Source organism: Brachyistius frenatus, unplaced genomic scaffold, assembly GCF_029030835.1.
Source record: "Brachyistius frenatus isolate BFR_SWC_R1_liver_20210118 unplaced genomic scaffold, ASM2903083v1 Contig_29, whole genome shotgun sequence".
NCBI lineage: Eukaryota > Metazoa > Chordata > Actinopteri > Embiotocidae > Brachyistius > Brachyistius frenatus.
Genome location: NW_027210628.1, coordinates 4,005,541 through 4,028,572, shown reverse-complemented (window position 1 = coordinate 4,028,572; position 23,032 = coordinate 4,005,541). Strand labels below are relative to the sequence as shown.

Sequence of the window (23,032 nt, the reverse complement as noted above, 5' to 3'; positions counted from 1 at the left end):
TTTAGAGACGGAGCAGGGTTTACCGTAGCCTGAGGCTAAATTAAATGTTCATGCCTTGTCCATGAGATGTTCAGAAGTTCACATGACACTGATCAAATTGGCCCAGGTTATGTTCTGTCCTCTTGAGAGACAATCAAGTAAAATATGTTTTATCAGCTGTGGTCAGTGTGTCATCTCGTTCACTAACAACCGTGTAAAAGCAATGTAATGCAGTGCTTTTGTCAATGTAGAATGGTGCTCTGGACTCTGATATGGGGACCGAGATGGTGTTTTTCATATGACACATATGTTTGTATGTTAACATATGTTTAATATCCTGCAGGTATCTTTCTGGGTGGGTGCAGACTTTGGCAAGAGTTCTCATAACTATTGAGAAGTCCCAACATTTACAGCACACAACTCTACATAAACCTTCTATATGAAAACATATTGGATTGCATCATAATATTAAGTTTCCTTCCTGCTCTTTATGGATTCAATCTGTTGGTATTCATGTAGCTCTTTTCACCTCGATACACACCCTCATCCTCTGCTCCACAAACAAAGGGGAGTCCTGGGCCGTGAAGCAGCTCGTACTTTAGTGAGGGAAATATTAAAGGAAGCAAGTACTTTGGATTTTTCCAGACCTTTAAACAACTACTTTCCAATGTGGTTGTCACCCGGCCTTAAACAGCTAATGTCTGTGGTTCTTCTGTGCTGGATATGGAAACATTTCATGTGATGATGCGAGTTCAGATGAGTGGAAAAGTCACTTTGTGAACTCTGTCATGGTGCTAATCTGTGGATTTTAACATTGATTATTAGTTTGATTGTGTTGAATGGATCATGAGCCTGCACATATAAAGTGTTAAGCCTTACTCATTGCAGTGAAACGATGGGGGAGAGTGTTGACATGTGGATGTGTTAAGGGACATGAAACAGGACAAACTGATTGTGTCCCAGTGTTTTCTCTGTCAAAGTAACAAACTATATATACACAACTAATAATCTGTGATCAAAGAGATCAATGCTCAGAAGTCAGATCTTTGTTTTCTAGGCCGGACCAGTGCCTATATAACAGAACCATCTGGGTTTGCATCAATCTGAACCACAAACCGCTTAGAGGGTAAACTCTACTCATCTCAGCCTCAGACAGAGACAATTTGTTGTTGTTTGTAAAACTGCACTGAAGGCATGCTGAGCATCTTGAACCATGTTGAAACAGAATATCTCAGTATTGTGACATCCTTTCAGTCGGGTTTGCCCTTTGGCTGTGCTGCAGAAATCTGCGGTCAGCCTGCCGCCGAGCGACGCAGGCAGTCGGCGTGAAGTCACTAGCCGAGCGATTCATTATAACACAGCGTGCGTTTTACGAGAACTCAGCTGTTTGTCAACAAAATGCTGTGTGGCTGAGAGATGTAAATGTGCAGTAGGCCTTAAAGTGGTGGTTTACACATATGCGTTAATGTGTGAACGGTACACAAAGCTACCACACATTCAGCCACAAAAAAGAAGTCCAGCAGACTTTCTTTGAGCACAGAGATAATACAGAGCAGAGCTTAAGAAGTTGAAGAAAGTAATGAAGAAATTCCACTCTCCCTGCTGATCCCTCTACAACTCTGCCTTTTGTAGATGCCCTCCTTCCCCTTTTACTGGCCCCTGATGCCTAGTTTGTCCTAATGCCTGTGTTATGGGAAGGGACAGGCAGTACTGCTGGGAGCGTCCTTCAAGCCCCGGCTCCTCGGAGGGCGTGCTATGAGTGTTATCTATATAAGGTAAAAAATCCTCAGAGAGAGAGAGAGAGAGAGAGAGAGAGATCGGCAGATAAAAGAAAAATGAAACACAAACAGGAGTTGTGAGGCCCCCACGTTTCATGTGCACATCCACTGACCCCTTCCTGCACGAAGGATCACGCGTCGGCTGCCGTGCAGAGAGGAGTCGCTCTAAAACCCTTCATCACTCGGACCAGCTTCTATATTTTCTGCTCTTCACACACTGCCACGGGCACACGGACTCAAAGAAACACACATCTTCTCTCTTCTTTACTGGTCCTTCTCGCTGTTCAATGAAATCTGTCTGACTCTAAGGTGACGTGTTCACTTATTAAGAGGCTTTTTCTTCCTGTAGAGTTGTCACTCTGTTGCAGGTCATCTGTTCCCATCTGCAGCTGTTTCCTGTGTTCAATAATTCCATCGTCAAACTTGCTAATTTTTGAAACAAGCATTACCTTCAACCATAGACTGTATATACAAGTGTATGTAGCTTTCGGGTCTGAAAATGGAGGCTAATGCAGAAGTAAAGTGCAATACCACAGATGGCCACTAGGGGTTGGTTCCAAAAAGGCTCTGACTCTATAGACTCCCATTCAACTTCTCTTATAAAATACAAAGTCAGTAAACTTTTTCCACAAGTTATCGGTGTTGTTAGCCTAACTCACTCCTTCTTATTAGTTTTCTGGCAATCCGTCTGAAAATAATCCCGTCATTAATGAGATATAAAGCCTCAAAAAAGTGTCTGTTTGATGGGGTGTTTGTTTGATTGACAGGCCTGTGGTGCAGTCATGTTTCTGCTATAGGTGGGCGGGGCATAGTGTCCTCGAGTTTCCAATCAGCTCAAGTCAGATCCACAGATTACGCCTCCCAAACTCCTCTCGTCACTTCTGGCTCCAAAATAGCAAGATGGTGATGGCTGAAAAGTCAAATTACGTAGCTTTAAAGCTGCATTGATTAATAGGTCAACTGATTAGATGTAATGTGAAAAGGTATAATCTGTAGTGTGAAACCCATACATGCAACTTCTTTCATTTCTACAGAGCGTTTTAGTGTCTTTCAGCTGACTGTTGTGGTTCACTCTCGCTGCTCTCAGTGTAATTTCCTCACACAGCAAACAGAACAGATGAGCAAAAAAGCACTGATGAACCCACGACAGGCAGACAAAGTTAGCCACTAGTTGGCAAACAAAGTGGAGCATTTAGCAGCTATAAAGTCATATATTTTACTCAGGAATTGGTGGAGGCGCAAAAAAAGGTAAAAGCCGAAATAAAGGGTTTACTTTAGCTGTTTGCTAACGAGTGTGCCATATAAACCTGCAACGATCACTGTATGTCAATGTTGTTTTTAAAGCTGGTTCCATTTGCTCCAAGTGGCCAAATCAATTACTGCTGCTTTAAATACTCTAATGGCTTTAGTTGGATAACACTTGAACTACAATTAAGGTGTTTATATGAGGTGGATGAAGTGGATCAGGACGGACTTTCCACTGCAGCTGAAGGATGTAGATACTGGTGCTGTGTGTCACTGAGCGTGCAGGGCCCGTAACATTGTGAACAAAATGAGGAAGACCGGTATTTTTGCTAACACCCTTTGGATGAGATGCTCAGCTCGTCACAACTGTAAACAAAAGCGGCAGAAGCGTCCGACTCCATGTGAAACATGACCTCTGTGGGAATAAACCCAGCAGGAAACTCTATATGCTTTCTCTATAAAATACAATGCAGCTGCTCAGATTGGGTTCTCTGCTTTGGGAGGACTTGGATCTCAGGCTTCGGGCTGACTTCTGATATCTAGGCAGGCAGGGCAGCCATAATGCCAAGGGCCATGTTAAAAGGATACCCAGTATCCCATACCCAGTATGGTGGGGGGGGGGGGGTCCAGTTTCTCTGTATGACAGTCCAGACTGACAGCATCACTCTCAGTGACCGGAGGCCTTCATGGAACCGAAGCTGCTGCCTCAGCAGGTTTGTGAAAGTGCCTACAGCTGAAATGTGTGACTGCAAGAGAGTGTCAGGTGCTCAGTAACTGCAGCGTCCCTTCTGATAGGATTTGTAAATTTAATGACAGTCAACTGTGTTGCATTTATGGCTCTACGCCCTCCTGCGATACATGAGAGGGATTTACCACAGCAGGAAGTTGGCAGGTGGCCACTCACGGGTTCCTTAAGAGCCAGGATATGCATGTCATTCACCTTCAGTTCCAAGTTATTCATAAACATCCAGTGGTGTCATTTTCTTTTCTCATTATATCCAGCTTCATATGTGGCAGAGCGCTCCCTGGGAAGATGAATCAAACAACTCCTTTGCCTGATTACAGTTTCTGTTGGAACCAATTGCTTTTATGTGAAACACTATTGAGATTGTCTGTCTGTGTTTTCCGAAGCTCCCTCTGTGCCAAGGAGCTCTGCTGTTGTCCAAAAACACTTAAAAACACATTATCACTAGGGTGCCAAATGTGTATTAATCTACCAAAGAAAATAGTCCCCAATGGATGCATGATTTACTCTGTTCAAACAACATTTGCTAAAAACTACAATGCCCAGGGGCTGCAGGATATTGTTCAGCTTTTTTTATTAAAAAAAGAAAAGGTTTGTTAAGGACCCAAATCTTGCTTTTGATTTTTATGAATTAAAAGCAGTTTTTCATGATTTAGTTAAAAATACACTCAAGGCGGACTGTTTTCAGATAAATGTATTCATGTGTGAATGCATGGAAGCAAAGAAAGGTGATGTTTAAAACAGAAGTTAATTATGTATTGGGTCCAAATTTTGCCGAAAATATGTAGCATGTGAGAAAATGTCTATTCAGCGTTGAACTGTACTTCTATCATGTGGGTGTGCCCCTTGTTATGCGTGTCGTCCTCAAGTAGAGATGATGACACTTCAAGATGACACACACCAAGTCAAACAACACATCAGGAAGACATTCATAACAAAACAATCAAACCACAGGTGAGGAAGACAACAACAATAAGAGGTGCAATGACATGACACAAGTACAGTTCAGCGTTGAGTAGACTTTGACAAATGTTTTGTCACATGTTCAATTGACATAGACAGTACCAATGTCAACATGTTTTTGGTGCAAACCGAACCCCATCATTTTGAAGCTTATTATGCACTGTAAATCTTATTTTGTTAACTCAATGTAGCATCTGTGACCATTTTTTATAAACCACAGCCAAAAACCTTTAGACAGTGAAAGTGTATGCAGCACTGTAGCATAGTAAAGTGTGTCTGCATGTTCCCGTGTCATATGTGTGTATCATCAGTGGTTCTGGTATGCTGACGTGCAAAAGGTCATGTTGAGGCTCACCTCGACACATGGATACACACACACACACACACACACACACACACACACTGCTACCCCTCTGTCAGACACACCCTCATCAACCGCTATGTGCTGCAAGAGCTATTTGTTCAGCTGGAGCGGGGGATCCTCCTCTTTTTTCAGCGGAGGAGTGGGGAAGTTAAATTCCAGTTTCACAGAAACCTCTGCAGAGTCCGGGGCATCGATGGCAACAGCATACAGCAAACAGATGTTGTATTTTTCAGCCCTGATTTGCTCTCCGGGGGTTGCGACCTTGGGGGTGGTGCAGAGCAGATTTAAGGGCTTGCATGTTTTTATTACTTGGCTGCAGCTCCCACAGGTGCTTTAGGGGAAAAGAGCCCAACTCGCTTGTTATGATTATAGCCCGATACTTTTCCTGAAATGAGCCTGTTTTTCTTTTTTTGTTTTGCTTGTGTCTTCAGTCAAGCTGAGACGCTGCGTAAAATTACAGGAAATATAGTGAAGTGTTTCCACTCTGACTCCTGAGAGACTCCCGAGTCAGTGATAACAGCTCAGCTTCTCTCCGGGTCATTTATTATCTTTACTGCACACACTGTGCTTCACAGCTTGGTTTAAGTTTGGACTTCTGTGTTGTTGCTGGAAAGTGTAATTGTATAGCTCAGCATTCATGCTGACTCTGCAGAGCTGTGAGTGGATCTGGTCGTTGAAAGTCAGGTTGAAATTAGTTCTTGGTCTGATCTCTGGGATTTTAGCCTCGGTCGAACTTGTCCCGTGGTCTGCTTCTGACTGCCATCTGTTGAGAACAGCCATCTGGTGGAATTTGGACACCATTAGAAACAGCTTGAATGGATGAAGATAACTTTTCCCTCCACCACCTCTGCTGCGCGCCGGTGGTCCTTTTACATGCAACCACCCAAACTGGCTGGAGAGCACACACCCAGAGCTCTGAGCGGGAAAAGAAAACAGCCTCCAGTCCACATGTTATACTCAGAAAAGAAATATTTATAAATAAAGATGACAATTTACGTCACATGAATGTGTGCTTCCATCAACTTTCGAAAGGGCGGTTAAAACACTATGATTATACTGACAGCAACAAATCTGTGCAGAGTGTTTAGCAGAGTATTTTACTTTTTGGCCTGAGGGGCAGAATGATTGATGTGTACATGTATCTGTGGTTTATGTAATTTCCTCTTGTATTAAGTACTTTTGAATTATGTTTGCCAGCTACATAATGTTTGCTTTGGTAAGCTGCTGGTTGTCTTATGTCACTCAAATAGACTGTTATACTGACATATAGTTATTTTTTATTTCCATCAGTCATCATCGCTTTTTTTTTTTTTAATAGTCCTAAAAGTACAGAACGAGCTGAAGCACCTCCATTATTTCTGTTAAAGTCTCTGGTATGTGTATTTGCAGGTCAGTGGTGTTGGAGAGGAACATACTTTTAGCCATAAACACACCGATCATCAGATGGTTGGGATGTTGCCGGGGACATGTAGCCGTAGCCTCAGTCATTAGCATGATGTTCATGTATAGAGGTGCCTATTTAAGTCCTGTTTTATAAGATATTTGTTTTAAAGCAAGTCATCTTGAAAAGATAGAATGACAAATCAGCTGAAGATGGCTTAATTGGCTTAATTAGCTTAAAATTTTGGGTGATAAATCTGCTACCGCGTATGTGCAGACACTCCAGTGGTTGTGCTTTTAACAGTCACCTGAAATTTATAATTACTCATTTCAGCGCTTGTATGAGACTTCTTATTCCAGTCCGACTAATATTGAATTTTAGGTTAACACTGTAATTTATAGTTTATTGTCCACACTGACATCAGTGTATTGAAAAAGCAAACTTCACTGGGAATTTAAAAAATAACAAAACACAAATTCGACAATTTCTAATTTACCCCAAGCATCATTTTCTGCATTATATTCTGTAATTTGAAGTTCAAATTGGTGTATAACGGGCAACTTTTTTCTGGCCAATACCAATATATTTGTCATAGGCCAATATTGGCTATTAAAATCAGCCAGCGGATTTATCAGGTGGGCTCTGATGTTTCTGGGATACTGTGTGTGTTTGTATCTTACAGGTTGTTGATGGGGTGGAGCTGAGGTGCAAATTAGGTTCACTGGGAACACCTGGCCGATGCTCCTCCAGTTATTTAATCCTGTGTGTTGGTCCCTGCATACACCACGACGCTGCCGTTCTGTTTCTCTGCTTTCTTTTGTTGTTTTTGCACAAGAAACATGTGCCTCACGTGCCACTAATATTCATGCACCCACATTCACCACCGACTCGGACTGCCACACCTCATCCATCAATCTAATTTGTTGCGGCCTACGAGCCGGTTGTAACAGGGCTCTACTTACAGGTTTTATCTAGTTTGACGTACTTGTCCTGAGTAGAGGTCCTTGTCCTCGTGCTGAGGAAAAAAAAAAGAGAGGAGTAATCACAAGGCCTCCGACTTGCGTAAAACTGTCACCACATACCCATCAGAGTGTGTCATGGGTGCCATGTCTTTGGCAGCACCCACTAATTATACATCAAGGCATAACAACAGGACCCATCATTACTGAAATTGCTGCTACTGCAATTTAGCGGTGGGTACAGTTGAGCGTAAGTCAGAGCATCAGAGGTCAAAGAGACACCCTCAGGAACGACGTAAATATCATCAGGGAATTATTAGAGGAAAGCGCGGACAAAGTAGCAAATCTCAAAGGCATAGCTGCTCTTTAGTTCTGTAGCCACAAAGAATGTTTGCTCTTTCAGCTTGATGGCGCCTGTCCCTCGTAGCATAATGAGCTGAGACTGCCATGATTTCAATGCTTATTGGCATCCATCCCTCTGGCCTGCCATTCACGAAGCACTTACACGAAGGAGTCCTCCAGGGGCAGCGAGGCTATTCAAGAGTCAGCCCTACTTTCTGTTCCCACCCTTTTTACCCGGGACCATCTCTTTTATTTTTCTCTGCGAGCTCCCTCGAGGACCGAGCCGCATTCAGAGCACGGCTGCCAACACGTGAGCTGTGCCCCGTCAGAGGCCCAAGTATCTGGCATCTCTAAAGTCGTGTCAAAGAGAACGCACGAGGGAGCACAAGTGTAGAGATTAGCGGGAGGTGAAGATGTTTGGTTCCTGTTCGGGACAGTCTCACAACATACCCAAGGTGATAAGATTTTCTCTGAGGAGTAGTAAAGCAAAACTGCCCCATTTCATGTAATGAAAAACAACTCTGCTACTAGTGCGCTCTGTAGAGATTCATCTGAACCGGGGAAAAAAACAAGTATTAAATTATAACAAGGTGTTTTTCTGATATCCCGCTTCAATCAACTAATCATGTCTTTTCTTTTTTTCTTTTTCATGTTCCCTGGGCTTCCTGCTTCTTTAATGTTCGATAGGTAAGTACCAAGAAAACTTGCAGTACATCTGGAACCACTCTGTGTCTGTACATTTTGGACAAATACCTGTTTTTATTTTATTATGTACATTTAGTAGTGAGTTTTTTCCACTGCTGCTCATATCCACACATCTGCAGAGGACTCATGGCCCTCTGCGGGGCTCACCTTTCCACAGCGGTATGATGAACTGTGAAGGAGCACACCCTCACTCGAGTGTACGCCTTTGGTGCATATGTCCCATTTCCATGGCGATGCAAAGCTTGAAATAATACAGACAATTGCATCCTTTCTGTTTTTTGCTGGTGTGAGTCCCTGCGAGGTGTCAGTGTGGCGCTAACATAATTATTTTTAATGCCAACTCAAGCTCCTCATGAACAGCTTGTGTGTTAAGGGGCTCCCTGGGTGTGGCGTTGGAAACCATGAAGAGCTGGTGTGGCCTGATCCTCTCCATTGTTTCCACTCAAAGAGCTGCTGGGTTCGCTCCCTGCATATCCATCCTTCCTGCCAGCTATTGGCTTGTTTTGAACCAGCCTCCAGTTTATTCTCCCTCTGAACTGAAGCCTACTAGGCAGAGATGTGTGAGGGACGGCTCGGCTCGGCTCGGCTCTCGGCTCGGCTCTGCCAGCTAAGCCTAATGCCACTCCCTCCTAATGACTTTCCCACATACTCACAGGTCACTCGCCTCCAGAGCTGACCTCAGACTGACCATATTTGCCAGTTAAATGGAGGTTTCCATTGCAATCGTCCGGCATGGATTCTGCCCTCGTCGTCTGTTTCCAAACCACACCTTCCCCCGAGTCTGCACTCAGGGTTTCCTATTTTCCCCTCCCTTCACAGTCTGTCTGCTCTGCTTATTGTGCGCCATGTGACCGCTTGACTGGTGCCAGTAAACTGGTGAAACCAGAGTCTGAGGCTCGCAGTGTTTACACAGGAAACTGGGGAGAAAACCTTCTGCGATTAAGCTGCTCAGACACTTACATAACAGTCTGCATATTCCTGAGCACCTTCAGCCGTTACAAAGCAATTGTCCAAATGTGTGAGGTTCCTCCTCACTGCAGACAGCTGAACACACGCGTATGTCGCTTTGTATGTTTGCGATGGGTTCACTGTTGCCATAACCTGTGCGGGTGTCTGTGACCTGAGACTGTCGTGCCACACTTGTACCTTCTGACCCCGCAGCTTGACACACACTGAACAACACGTTGATGAATGAGCGGCTGCACAAAACACTGGATGTGCTTCTGTCGTTGAGAGCACTTTTAGTTTGAAAGGAAAGCACTCAGCAGTGTACCGTCCCTCGGTCAGAGCAGAGGAGCGAAGGCTGTTGCTTTGACTATGAAACAGTCTCACGGCAGCTCAGTCAGCCAGCAGTGTACAGGCAGGCCTGTTATTGATGCTTTGTCTTGTACTACGGTGTGAGACTTTCTTTAAGACACATTAAAAAGTTATATTCTTTAACACATATAGTATTATGAATGGTATAAATGTTTCTGGTTGATTTTACCTGTAATGAATGAGGACTTGTTTTCCTTCAGTGGTGCAGAATAGCTATGGCCCTTTCAGGAAGCAGGTCCTGAGTTTGAACAGAACTTTCTGTGTGCAGTTTGCATCTTATTCTCATATCTGAATGTGTTTGGTGTTACATTTTCCCCTCACAGTCCATCTAAGAATTGTTTTTTGGCGTGACATGTCACTTCTGTGATTAGTGCTGGATAACTGCAGTAACTGAAGGTTTCTCTGTGTGCAGCCTGCTACCTCGTGTCTACCAATAGCACGTGAGGCGTTTAGTGAACATCTGTAAATTGTACCATCGAGCAATAGACTGCATTGGAGGCGTTTACAGGCCATCCGTTAACTGTAATTACAGAAAACCACCTGGGTTACACTCTCCCTGGGCTAAACCACATGAAAATTAAAAATTTGTAATGTGTGATTCAATTATATTTTTCTTAAAAGGAATTTGATCAAATTGGTATCAAAAAAGTATCATTCAGCAACATTGTATTTAAGTTAAGATAGTAGTCAAGATACCCAGCCCTACTTGTGATGGAGTGGCAGCCTGTCCAGGTTGTACCAAACCACTCACCCAGTGTGATCTATAACAAGCCTACTAGTGATTCTGACTTGCAAATTCCTCACTTATGACACAGTGCTTAAATGTGCTTGAATTTATACATCTGATGAAAAACAAGCATGAACTTAAGTCCACCTCTTATTTTACAATGTTATGCACATTGGTTTGTTTTGAAATTACATAATATCTGCAGCGTAGAGGCAGCATAATGCAGACTTTATTATACGAGTGTGACATGAAGGAACAAAAGGCTCAGTGAAGCGTGGTGGTTTGGCAGGGAAACAGATGATGAGAGATTAATCTCCTCTGCTATTCTTTTCTTGTTTTTCTTGGCTGTTTGCTCGTGGAAAGGTAAATTCACTCCCGCGCTGCTCATCCTGTCTGGCCACAGAGAAAACACTTTTGTTTCACCTTTTTAAATGCAGTCATATTCCCGTAAGCACTCGGGCTCGTGTTGACAGAGCTGACCGGGCAGAGGCTGCTCACATTACTTTTTCCCTTGTTCTGACTTCAGGGTTTTTCATTATTCCTCTGCCTCGTGGTTAACATCACCTTTATTTCCAGTAAAGACAGGAACTCATTTTCTTTTTCACTCTCCTACCAAGAATTCCCACCTTTCCTGAGGTGCCTGCGAGACGGGAGCACAGACTGGTCAAAAGCAGGAGGTCAAAGGGCGCACATTTTCATTTGTGAGACTAATAGACCAGGTGTACCTGCAGGCTACGGACAACCCGGGGAGCTTTTTTCAGCAGGGACCGGCCCAGACACACCCCTTACTGCTGGGCTGAGGCCGGGCGTAAGAGTGTGTGAGCACTTCAAAGGTCTAGCGAAAGCAGAGACCCGGGCCAAGCTCAGCGGGAAAGCCATTATAGCCCAATATGAGTCAGCTGTGACCTCAAAGACCGTTAAATGATGTGATATGAGAGGGTGTGCTGCAGCCTCCCGGAGGCCTCTGTAGCAAATCAGGAGGACAGAGCTGTAAAATGAACTTCGTGCTGATTTAAAGGGTAAAGGAATTTTAAGTGTACTCAAGAGCATACAGGCTGTTACTTTCTTTTCTTACTGTTTTTTGGGGGTTTTCCTATATGTGGTGTGTTAACGGCCCTAATAGACTGCTTGGAAATGTATTTCCTTTTCTCAGGTTGTAGTAAAGTCCTCAATATCAGCACAAAGTTGCTGCTGTCAGTTGCTGTTTTTTAAGACTGAACTTTTAAAATAAACGATTGTGTTGCTTTTATCTCAAAGCATCTGAAAACTCACTACCTATTACTGTGATAGGAAAGAGAACAAGTTGGATGACGGAGTGGCCAATAAGTGTTTGATTTACCCCGAGTGCTTACTGATGTGAGCTGACCTCCCAGTCGGTATGCAGACCTAATGATGAGGTGTCTAGAGGTCAAGAGGTAAAAGGTTGCTGAATGCGGGCCCTGACCCCTGCTGAACCTGCTGAGTGTGCACGTTAAAGGACAGAAAAATGAACCGGCTGTCTCTGTGGGCTGGGAGTTGTTCTCATTCACAGTTTTTGTCATGTGGTGGCTTTCCTTTTCACTGCTGGTAAACAAGAGGTCGGGCTGTGTGGTGTGGAGCGGGTGGTTCAATGTTCGTACTACAGACAAACAGAGTTCATTCAGAAGATCTGCTTACAGTAAATTCCTGATGATTTCATCACTGTTTTCCCTCCGGCTGATGTGTGTAAATCATGGTTTAATTACAGTAAACTGGGAATTACAGTAGAAACTCCCCTTTTTGCTGTTTGAGCTGTTCAGTGTAATTTAGGATTGATTGCACTGTGTAACCACAAGAATTAAATTTTCCCTGAATACTGTCAGTGTTTAACGTTATGTATGTATGTATTAAAAGTGGGTTAAAATGCAGGTTTAGCTTTAAAAACTGTAGCCAGTATAGTACTTTGTTAACTTTTGGCTGTTTTTTTTAATAGAATTTCATATAAATAGATTTGGAAATATTTTCTTCTAATCTTCAAAGTACAAATTTATCATTTTTATGTTTAAAGAGCAGTAATTATTTTCTGGCATTTAAGGCAGCAGAACACTCGGGTCACGCCACACTTCTGTATCGCCAACTCCTGAGGGAAATATCTGGCTTCATAGCTGCTAAAATCTCCACTATGTTCATCAGCTAGATGTTAGTTTTGTCTGTCTGTCTGTACAGTGGGTTTGCCGGTGCATTACTAGCCAAAAAAGCTGCCAGCAGCTGCTGTGAATGCTGCAAATAGAGAGCTGAGAGTGACCCAGATTATTAACATTGCAAGCTGTAAAACCAAAACAATGAGCTGAACGATGCTAAAACGCTCAGTAGTGCAAGGAAGGATCTACAGAGTTGTGTAAGAATTATCTGTGGGCGGGTCAGTATGAGAATCCCCTTCACATTACACATAGCCTTTAGATCTAATGTTAATGTATAAAGATTGCTTAGTGCAGTTTTAAATATGCTAGTGGATCAGGTGAGTGCCAAATCTCCTTTTCTGTTAACGCAAACTTTTTTCAAAATCTAAAGTTAACAGCGCATAAATGAGTTACGACAGCAACAAAATTGCCTGCTCATTTCTGAGCTTTAAAACCCACCACACACTCTCGTGAACATTGCACAGGCTAGAAAAGTTTTACAAAGGAAATGTTTCTGAGGACGTCAGACTTTTAAAAGCTGTTTAACACGTCCTCCTTCTTTCCCAAAACTCTGCCGTCTTACCTCGGAGTGAGAGATCTTCTGGTTGCCATCGTGCCCGCCAGGCGATATGCACCACTGTGGAGGGTTCAAAATGGAAAGTATTTCAAAGCCACCGCAGCCTGCTGTCAGACTTTGTAGTGCTAATATGAAGCAGCTGAGAAAACAGACCTCAGTCACACAGCGTTCCTCTTCTCCAGCTCTGAGCGATCTTCAGGAGGATCTCAGTGCAGCAGCGTGGTTTCAAATATTATCCAAAATCATTCTTAGTCACAGCGGTCTAAGCACTGTGTGTGTGTTTAGGAAATGGATAAACATGAGAAATTTTATAGCTCTGTTGAGGAGTGTGTCACAAGAGGGAAGCTTTGAGTTTCAAGTCGTTGCTGATTTGGCTTTGACATTATTTTTTCATGTTGTTGAAATATATGTTTTGTCTCTCCAAGCTGCTTAAATGAACGTCCATTTCCTGATGCACTAATAGAACATCTGTGTTATTATTTGCCATCAGCAGAAGATTGTGTTTATTGTCCATTTTTTTCAAATCTTTTACAATGGAAAAGGTGATATCTGATGGGATTCCCCCACACTTTCATTTCCACCCTTACTGTACCTCCCGGCACACCAGCAGACAGACAGTCCAGGCGCTGCTCCAAAAATCTGAGCGTAGAGCAAAGTCTCCTGAAGCACTCGTGTGATTTCATTCCACCGCCAGACGAGTTTCATGTGTGGGCTTGCGGCACCGCCAGCACGTGTTTTCTGACCTCAAGTCAGGAAATACGAGGAGACGTTAGTGCAATTCAACAGTAACTATTTCACGCACTTACATTGCTTTTTTCCTGCAGTGGTGAAGTCATACTCTCGCAGAAAAGTTTTACTATATTAACGAATGAATTAAACAGAATGAAAAGGTTTACGAGGCCGTAAATATGAGGACTATTCCTCATTTCTCAGCCAGGTAATTAACTGACTGCTATTGAGAGTCAGGAAAGCACTTCAGGAAGTCAAACAGTGGTTTGATTACAGATCAGCAGCTGTTCCCTGTAGTAACCTGCAGGCAGCTGAGAGCAGCATCCGGCAGCAACAGCGGATCATTTAGCTGCCCTGCAGGCCTCCTGGTTCGTACAGGTCGCAGGGCCCGCTCGCTGTCCCACATCAAAGCTCCAGGTGAGGTGATGGAGTGCCCATTTAGAGAGGTGTGGTAGGAAGAGAGAGAGAGAGAGAGAGGGCAGGACTTTTGGTTTCCTGCACTAAAATTAGTCTGAGCTATGTCTGGCCTGTGCATGTTACAAGTGTGGTTGTGCTTGATGACGCTATCCGTAATCTCCAGGATACACTTGTGCTGATAAAGCAAGTATCACTGTCTGTAGTGAGGGTAAATGTATCAAGCAAACATGCTGAATACAGTGAACCCTCGTTTTTCGCGGGGGTTACGTTCCAAATAGAAACCGTGATAGGCGAAATCCGTGAAGTAGTAACCTTTATTTTACAATTGAAATAGATAGAACTGGACATTAAATATATCTACGTTACATATAGTCGTAATGTGATTTCAATGCACGATGCAAATCCGTGAAGCAGCGAGACCGTGAAAGGTGAACCGCGTTATAGCGAGGGTTCACTGTATTGTTATTTTTATATGATTACAAATTTGTTAAAAAAAACATGCTATAGCAGGGCGTCACATTGGGCACAGACTACAAACTAATCAGTGCATTAAATGAAATATTAATGGGCCAATGTGACATTTTTCTGTTGCATTTCTATGAAATTGGCCTGCTTACGAGAAACACATTAAAATCGAAGGAACAGAGGTCTATATATTTTCACTTTTAACACATTGTATCAGTCACTTTCCACAGTCCTACACTTCCCATAATGCAACTTGACAGCATCGTTCATTATCCCAGGAGAAAGTCCCTTCGGAAACTGTATTTTTTTCAGACTTAAGAAAGAGACACAGAAGACATTGTCCAACTTCATGAAGTAATAAACTACACTTAAGTCAAAAATTGGTGAACAACATAGAGTACTATAAAAAAAAATATTTGTGATACCATGCAGCTCTGGAACTTCTTTTTTTGCTCTAATCGGTCCTTTAAATTGACAAACAGAGCAGAAACTTGTCAATCTAAAATGCATGGAGAAAATATACCAGTAAAATCACAGATCTTCTCTCTGTCTGCTTGAATTATAATAATTTTGATTGCTTATACATTTTGTCAAACATCATATCTGGTTCCGCATGCTCCCTCTTATCACTGCCATCATATGATTTCAACAACTCACATCCCAAACAAAGTTGTTGCTGTTGTTCCACTCCGGGTTTCCCTCAGCAGGCCTTCAGCCTCGTCTCCTCACTGAATGTAAACAGTCTTGTGCCCCACCTGCAGCAGCGGGGCAGCGGCAGCGACATCCCCATCAGCTGTGTGGATGTGGGCTCAGAGCGGATTACCGGGGAGACAGGTATTATTGTGTGTCTACTGACATCAGGACTCTACTCATTGTGCTTCACTAATCAGACCTCAAAGGGGACTTTCTCCTGCAGCGGAGCAGCAGCGGTGTTTCATCTCATGACAGCAGATTTCAGTTTGGCACTTCAAGTTTTGTTTGGCAATAGAAAAGATGCGGATAATTTTGTCAGCAATTTGATTTGGTTTTCCTTCGTCTGTCGCTCGATTCAGGTGCGTAACTTCCTACATTTGTTGTGTGTTGTCGTGTCACACTGAAATACGTCTAGCTTTAGATGCTTCAGGAATTTATTTTTCAGTATAAAATGTAAGTGATATGTGTTTTTATTAGTAGCTCCTTCATTTCCTTTCATGAAAACCACAATGGAGGATTTGAATTGTTTAGAGTGTATCAATGATTTATTCAAGGACTGCATCACAGTGAAATTTTAAAACTTAAGGATACCGGCATTTAATGTGCTGCGCTTCCTTCGGCATTCCTCTGCACCCTCCACGATCCTCCATTGTGGGTTAAGCGGTCAGTGTTGTTTCAGCAGTTCGGATTAACACTCCTCTCCTCCTGTAGCACCACCGTAAACAGATTAGTGGTAGCCCAAGTCAGGGCCTGGCTGGACCATCTGTACCCAGCGCGAGGTGGGGAAGGGGACACAACCTGGGGGGGAGGAGGAGGAGTGTGAGCAGATGTTGCAGAGGGCCTGTAGGTCAGTGTGGCAGTAGAGCCGAGGGACATCGCTGTGAAGACATGAGGGACGCGCAGGGTTTCTGCTGAGGTGACAGCGACACATATTTAAAGTGTCACTGTGATGCTCGGAGTTAAAACCGCGCCGTTGTGTCATGGCTCTCGGATGCTGCCTTGAACTCACATCTCAAGGTACTGTATAATTTACTGGGGCCTTAATTGAGCTGCCTGTACCTCCCGTTTCTTTTCGCTCCACATGCACAACTTTTGGCCACAGTGGTTACACAAACACGACTGCACTTTGTTCCAGCGTTGTCACAAGATGTAAGAGGCGATGAGATGAGAGCGCTCTTCTCCTCAGCTGGTGTTACTTTTGCTCGGTTAGTTTAACCTCACAGAGTGTGTACACAAACCAACTGCAGGGTTAGTCCGACATGCGTTGACACCACGTCGCTGCGGCACTTTTCCTGCAGTGTGTCGGTCCTGTGTTCCCTGAAGAAGCCTTTCAGAACTTAAACTTCTGATCAGTGTTGCCTCTACCTCAAAACAACCATATTTATTTGTATTTTTTGTGCAGTCTTTAACACACCAACTCATATCAGAGCTGAATGCGTGCAGCTCACCTGTCTTTTTGTTGCATTAATAAAAAAAATGTTAAATCTAAGTATGACCTAATGACTGACATCTGCGGCTGTGTTTTCCCAGGCCACTGGCAAATTACATGTGTGTGCAAGTGTGTGACTCCTGTCTGGGCCAATACTGAGTAAATTACAAGGCAGAGCCAAGACTGAGGATCCAGTGCTTTCATACCCCCCACACACACCCTCTTACTCTCCCAGCCTGCAGGGCTGCTAGCAGACCTGATAGCTGTGAGGTTATTGGGGGATGATCCTGCTGCAGATGAAGAGGAGGAGGAGGAGGAGGAGAGATTGATAGGCTGTGTCACGGCGCGGGCAATAGAGCGTGTGATTTCACCTCACCAGGAAAGTTCACAGCAGGATGCTTCATGAAAGTTAGGAAGGAGGGTGAAAAATAGAAAAGTACTACTTATTTTTAAAAAGAAGTTAAAGTGAGAACTGGTCTTGTTTTTCTTCTCACCTGAGGCCATGTGGCTTCTGTGGCTCAGTGTGGCCACGTTGAAGATCACTCAGCCTGACTTAAAGAAAGAGAAAGCTGCCAGGAGGTCAATGAGATGACTGAAGGCTGATGTGTTTTCTTTGGCCTCATTTGGGGCAACAGCTGACCACTAAATTACCATTTAAGGCCTCCCCCACATGGACCTCTGTCTCCATGAAGACCCCTCTTCTCATGAACGACCTCACTTAACTCAAAGTTGGAGATTTCACTGAGCAAGATAAAAGGAAGGACTGATGTGATTTTTAGCCAGAGGAAGATAAAAGCAGGGAGGAGCTGAATGACAGCGAGAGCACAGTGTCTGGGTCCTAGTTGATGCTGTTGTTGTTGTCAAATGGGTTTGTAGTGTGTTGGAGACGCTGAGGATGTCAACAGTTCATTTCTCAGCAGGGAGGCAGGGAGAGGAGAGGCTGAACAACAGTGTCAGAGGGCTCATATTTCTCAACACGTCACTGCTTCAGCCTGATCTCAACGCAGACAAAATGTGTCAGTGTCTGTCTCACGTCTGAAATGTAGTGGGTGTTTGTTAGGTTTGTACTACTCCACACGTATTACATAGGTGATGAGTTGAGATAACTATAACAAGTTCAGATGGATCCGTACAGGACACAGAATGTTGTCATCAGTATAAAGATAATGTGAATCATACGCTGTGGCCTTTCTGTCCAGCCTGGTGTCACGTTAAAGGATGTAATACACCCATCAGTCCACTAGAGGAGATTGTGTCAGTGTTTTCCTTTGCTTTACGCACATGTATGACCAGGGTCAAAGAAAGAGGTCATGTGGCAAACTACAACAATTGATAAAGTCCAAGCAGGTGTAGGACGTCAGCGTTGGTTTGACGGAACAAACACATGACTTTCTGAGAGTGTAATATAAATAGTAATAATATTTAATGATATAATTATAGTGGCAGTCAATAGTAACACTGAGGCATTAAGTTAACTGCAGCAGTCCGAGAAACATCGATCAGGAGTGAATCTACTCTTCACTGAGTTCACTTCCAGCATCCTCGGCAGAGCAGGAGCGTGTTTTCACACGAAAGGGACTTCACATCACTCCAGGGTGATAATAGATAAACACACCACGTGGGGATTACATGCATGGCACCATGTTTTCTGGAAAGGCACTGTCAGAGAATTCACTGCAGTCGTAGTGCTGTTAGAAAATCACTTAACATGTGAGATTTAGTGCAGATCTTCCTGACCTCTGCCTTGTTTTATTTTAAATACAGTGTTGGTGTCTGCAAATGTCTTATTATAATGTAGTTTTATGCATCTGTAAAGCATCTGAATGGTGCTATGAGAAAAAAATTAGCCTGGCCTTGCCTTTAGTTGCTGCCATCAGGTGTTGAACGATGTCTTTTCTGAGTGAAGGAGACTAAGTTGAAGTTAGCTACTGGCTGCACTACAAAGCGAACTTGGAGCATGCTCAGTCAAAGCTGCCTTTCATCAAACATGGAGGTCAGACAGAGTGTGTTGCAGTAAAGCTGCCAGGTCAAGGACAAAGCCCAGAAATGTCCACCAGGTAGGCAGAAGCCTGATGGATGTGTTTGTCTGCTCAAGCGAAGGCTCAGCAGTTAATCCTCAAGAGTTTTGTTGGATTTTACTGCATGTGTAAAATGCTATCTCGCGCCAATACCTGACTTATATCGTCTTATTTCACGCAGCTTAATCTCTGACTGTGCCGTGATTTGTATGTCCTGTCACTTTGTAAAAGCTGTTATGTAGATTTTGGTTTGACAGATTTGTGATGCTGTAGAAATTCTTCTTTACTCCTGAACGCAGCTCATTTTTTGTGTTACTCACTGAATGAATCACTTCTCTGACCATTTCAAGCAATCAACATCTAAACAAGCAACGCCACAAAAACTAAACAACTTCTTTCAAACGCCAACTTTTCCCCCCAGTGCATTATGTGTAACTTGAGACCTGAGCGTCTCTCTGTGTAACTTGAGGAGATGTGAGGAGGAGCAGCGAGATTAGTCCAGGTACTGGTCAATGTTTGGAGGTTGCACTCATACCTATTGTGTGGCTGCAGGCAATAGCACTGAATTAGTAAACAGGCCATTGTCCCGCTCACATTGGATCTGATTGTCTCGCTTTTCTTTCTCAGGCTTTAATACGAGTCCATTGTTTTCTCCTCACTTTAGATCCCACAACATTTTCTGGACTCCCTATTCATGAAAATGTTTGTATTGAGAAGAATACAGGCTTACGTGGCCAAAAAGGAGAGCTCATTAGTTCGATACGTCAGAAGCTGTGTAGATCACCTTAATGATGGTAACCAGTGTGCTACCACAGAAATGTTTGAGTGGAAATTTAATGGCTGATCCTCGTGATGAAAGCTGCCTTTCCGTGACATCTCTTGGCATACACAGTTGTAGTAATAGACCCAGTGACGTGTGTTGGACCTCATTTATCAAGCAAGATATTAAAGAGCACTTCAAGTGGTACTGTGAGGTTAGTTTGAGTCTTTTTCTCATCGCCAAACTGAAACCGGCTGATTGTATTGTATTGGAAACGAGCTTCAAGCCATTACACCGAATCTGGACAGACATCAAGGACAGGAGGATGGATTACATGAGTCTGTCACAGGATGTTTTAGTAGTTCAGTAACAACTGTAACAGAGGTTTTGAAAGACCTACAAAATAATTCAGGATGCCGTATAAATACTGTTGTGTCTCAGATTTAGTGATTCCGATAACTTTCTTCATTTTGGATTTTTCTTTGGTTGTCTGTCTGACCCGGTCGTGTCTCTCTCCGTCAGCCGTGTCCAACCTGGATGTGGAGAGTAAGCTGACGGCACATTACCAATCTCCCTGGCACCAGCAGAGGAACGTTTTCCACCCCTCCACGCGGCCAGCATGTGTGGAAGAGCTCCACAGGCAAGCCAACTTCAGCCTGTGGGCCCTGCACCGAGGTGAGGCCACTCAGCACTGGTCAGCCGCCTCCGACCACAACACAGCATAGGCCAAAGAAGCTGCTCTGAACTGAGCTCCCTGTCATCCCCAATTAATGCACTTTTCCATTTTTATTTTACATGTCATGAAAAAACACTTTTTTGGAAATTATTTCTGGGCTACATGCCTGTAAAGGTCTGCATAGTGCTTTTGGCAGTCTGGGATTCTGGTGTCACTCTGCCCTCCAGGGGACACATACTGCAACTGCAGCCTGGAAAAAAAAATTAGTAGAGGATCATATAGATGGATGGCTAACGGAAACACTAAACACATCCAAGTTTGCACACTGGTCAAGTCTTCAAACACCACCTTTATGAATCGAACCCTAATAAATATCAGTTTCACAAAGCCAATGTATTGATTTCACTGTATTATAATACGTGCATCTTTTTTTTTATTTTTACACTTTACAGTACTCGCATTTTAAAGATGACTGTGAGCATTTACAGCAAGTTTAACGTGTTTACTTGCTGCAGGTCACCAGAGGAGACGATCAGGCAGCGAGGAGCGGAGGGTCACCATCTCGATCTTGACCGTGCCCCCGATGCCCATGTACCCCTCCCATCCTGTTGGCCAGAGGCATGAAAAGAGGGGCACAAATCTGACAACGGTGAGACGATTATCTTCTCGTTTGAGCTTTAAAAGAATCTTCTTTGTGTTGTACATGTCGATCTGGAAATCACAAGTCGGTGCAGAGATTGTAGTGGAATACTGAAAGGCAGTCGGCTCATTGTGTATCTAAATGAATCACGCCTGTGATGTGAAATTATCTGATGTGATGCAGCTGAAAAAGAATCCACCTTTCCCAAATCAAATGTGCAAAGATGTGTCACTTCTTTTGTTCTTACAAATGATTATCATTCACTGTAACATTTCTACTTTAAGAGAGAGATTTTGAAATACTTTTGAAGTGACATTCACGTTTCTTCCCCCTTCAAGCAGCCAGAGAGGCATTTTAGAGATGCAACAACACAGTTAGTGCAGGTAAAGAGGAGAGCGAACTGTGTTTGTAGTGTGTCATGTTGTAATCTGTGTCACTGTGCAGAGAATGAGTGTTTTTTCATGTTCACATCTGTTGCATTAATTGTTCAGGAAGGTTGTTTTTTTTATTTCAGCTCATCAACCCACCCTGACCCTAATATAATTTCACAGTCCACATATTCCTCCCCACTGCCTCTGTTGTTATCTGTTTTGTCTGCGTTCCTGTTGGATATCATGTTCATTTCTGTCATTTGTTGTTGTTGTTTTTTTGTCCTTTTTTGTTTGTTTGTTTTTTTGCCCTGTAATTCAGTTTGAATCCACCCGCTCCTCCTCCCCCACCGAATGTTGCCACTTCTCTCCCTGGAGCAGAAAGGTATTGGTCCCTCCCTCCTTCCTGACTCCTGAGTGCTCCCTCTAACTCCTTGCTTCACCTGTCCTTGTTTGTTTGACTTCCTCTAATTTGCAAAATGAATCTCTTTTTCGATGCATGCCTCCTTAAAGCCGCCTTTCTCTGGCAGTCGTAGCTGCCTGCTCCGTCCAGTTCAAAACAAGGGGGAATACTGACACTTTAAAGTTTGGTCCATGCCGACTCCTCATGTTTTTTACCAGACGGTTGTTGTCGGGGTTCATGTGAAGGGCTCTGAGCTCTGCAGTATGTGAGGAATGTGTGTGTGAGGGCCACAATCACAGCCGCCCAGCAGCCTGGGTTTCTTTAATGATAGGCTCGACTTCTCCAAGCTTGTGCCTGTGATTACCCATGATCCCTCTGTGCTGTGGTTTCCTCACTGCACAGCTGACAGCCTCATGTTTCTCCCTTTGTGCTGTTTTTTTTTTTTCACCAAATATATCGTGCTTGATGTCCGTCATGAGACAGAAACGAGCCCACAGACGGGGACAAGCACCAAACACTGCCACTCCTGTTTTTGTTTTTTTCCACTCTCATCCTGCATGTGTCCACTCTTCCTGCTCTCTTCCCTCTTTCTCTCACTCCTTCGTTAAGCTCATCCTTCCTCTCCTCTTCCTGTCTGACCTCTTCTACTCCTAAAACTGTCTTTCTGTTCTCAAAACAAATCAGCTGTAAATGGTCTCCCTTTGATTTTTTTATTTTTTATTTTTCTTCCTCTACTAGTTGGGAGAAGTTTCCAAGGAAACCGGTTTCTTTTGTGGCCGTTTTTTTTTTTTTTTGTCAGGGTCTCATTGGTCTGCTGGGAACAGAGAGCACAAAGGCTCGAGAGCTGCCTTTAAATGGGGGTGGGAGGTTGTGGAGGTGGGAATCAGTTGAGCCTGAGAATCACTTCCAGTGTCACGTGTCTCTCTGTTGGGATCTCAAGGTAAGAAATTTTGTAGCTTCAATCCACTTTGCGTGGTGGGTGCAAGTGAATGCAGCTCTGCAGAATCTAAACTTGAGAGTCTGAGGGAGGCCCACGGAAAAAGAAGGATGTGGAGCTGTGAGGGAGCACTGACACTGAAGCTCAGAGGAATGCTCCCGTCAAGTATTTCCTCTCAAATATTTCCGGAGATTCGTTATTATGCAGGAGACTCGTATAGGTGCCACAGATTGTCAGAGCTCAGTTTCCGCTGCAGCATGTTGTGACTGTTAACGAC

The 23,032-nt window shown here is 43.6% G+C and overlaps 1 protein-coding gene across 1 annotated transcript in view; it reads left to right on the top strand.

Moving 5' to 3' along the window:
• nhsa (Nance-Horan syndrome a (congenital cataracts and dental anomalies)) overlaps positions 1–23,032 on the top strand; it is a 58,846-nt gene that overhangs the window by 23,977 nt on the left and 11,837 nt on the right. Inside the window, exons 2-4 of the mRNA XM_069699283.1 lie at positions 20,254–20,406; positions 20,923–21,056; positions 21,738–21,800. Coding sequence (XP_069555384.1) covers positions 20,254–20,406; positions 20,923–21,056; positions 21,738–21,800 — 350 coding nt within the window. The remainder of the gene's footprint in view (positions 1–20,253; positions 20,407–20,922; positions 21,057–21,737; positions 21,801–23,032) is intronic.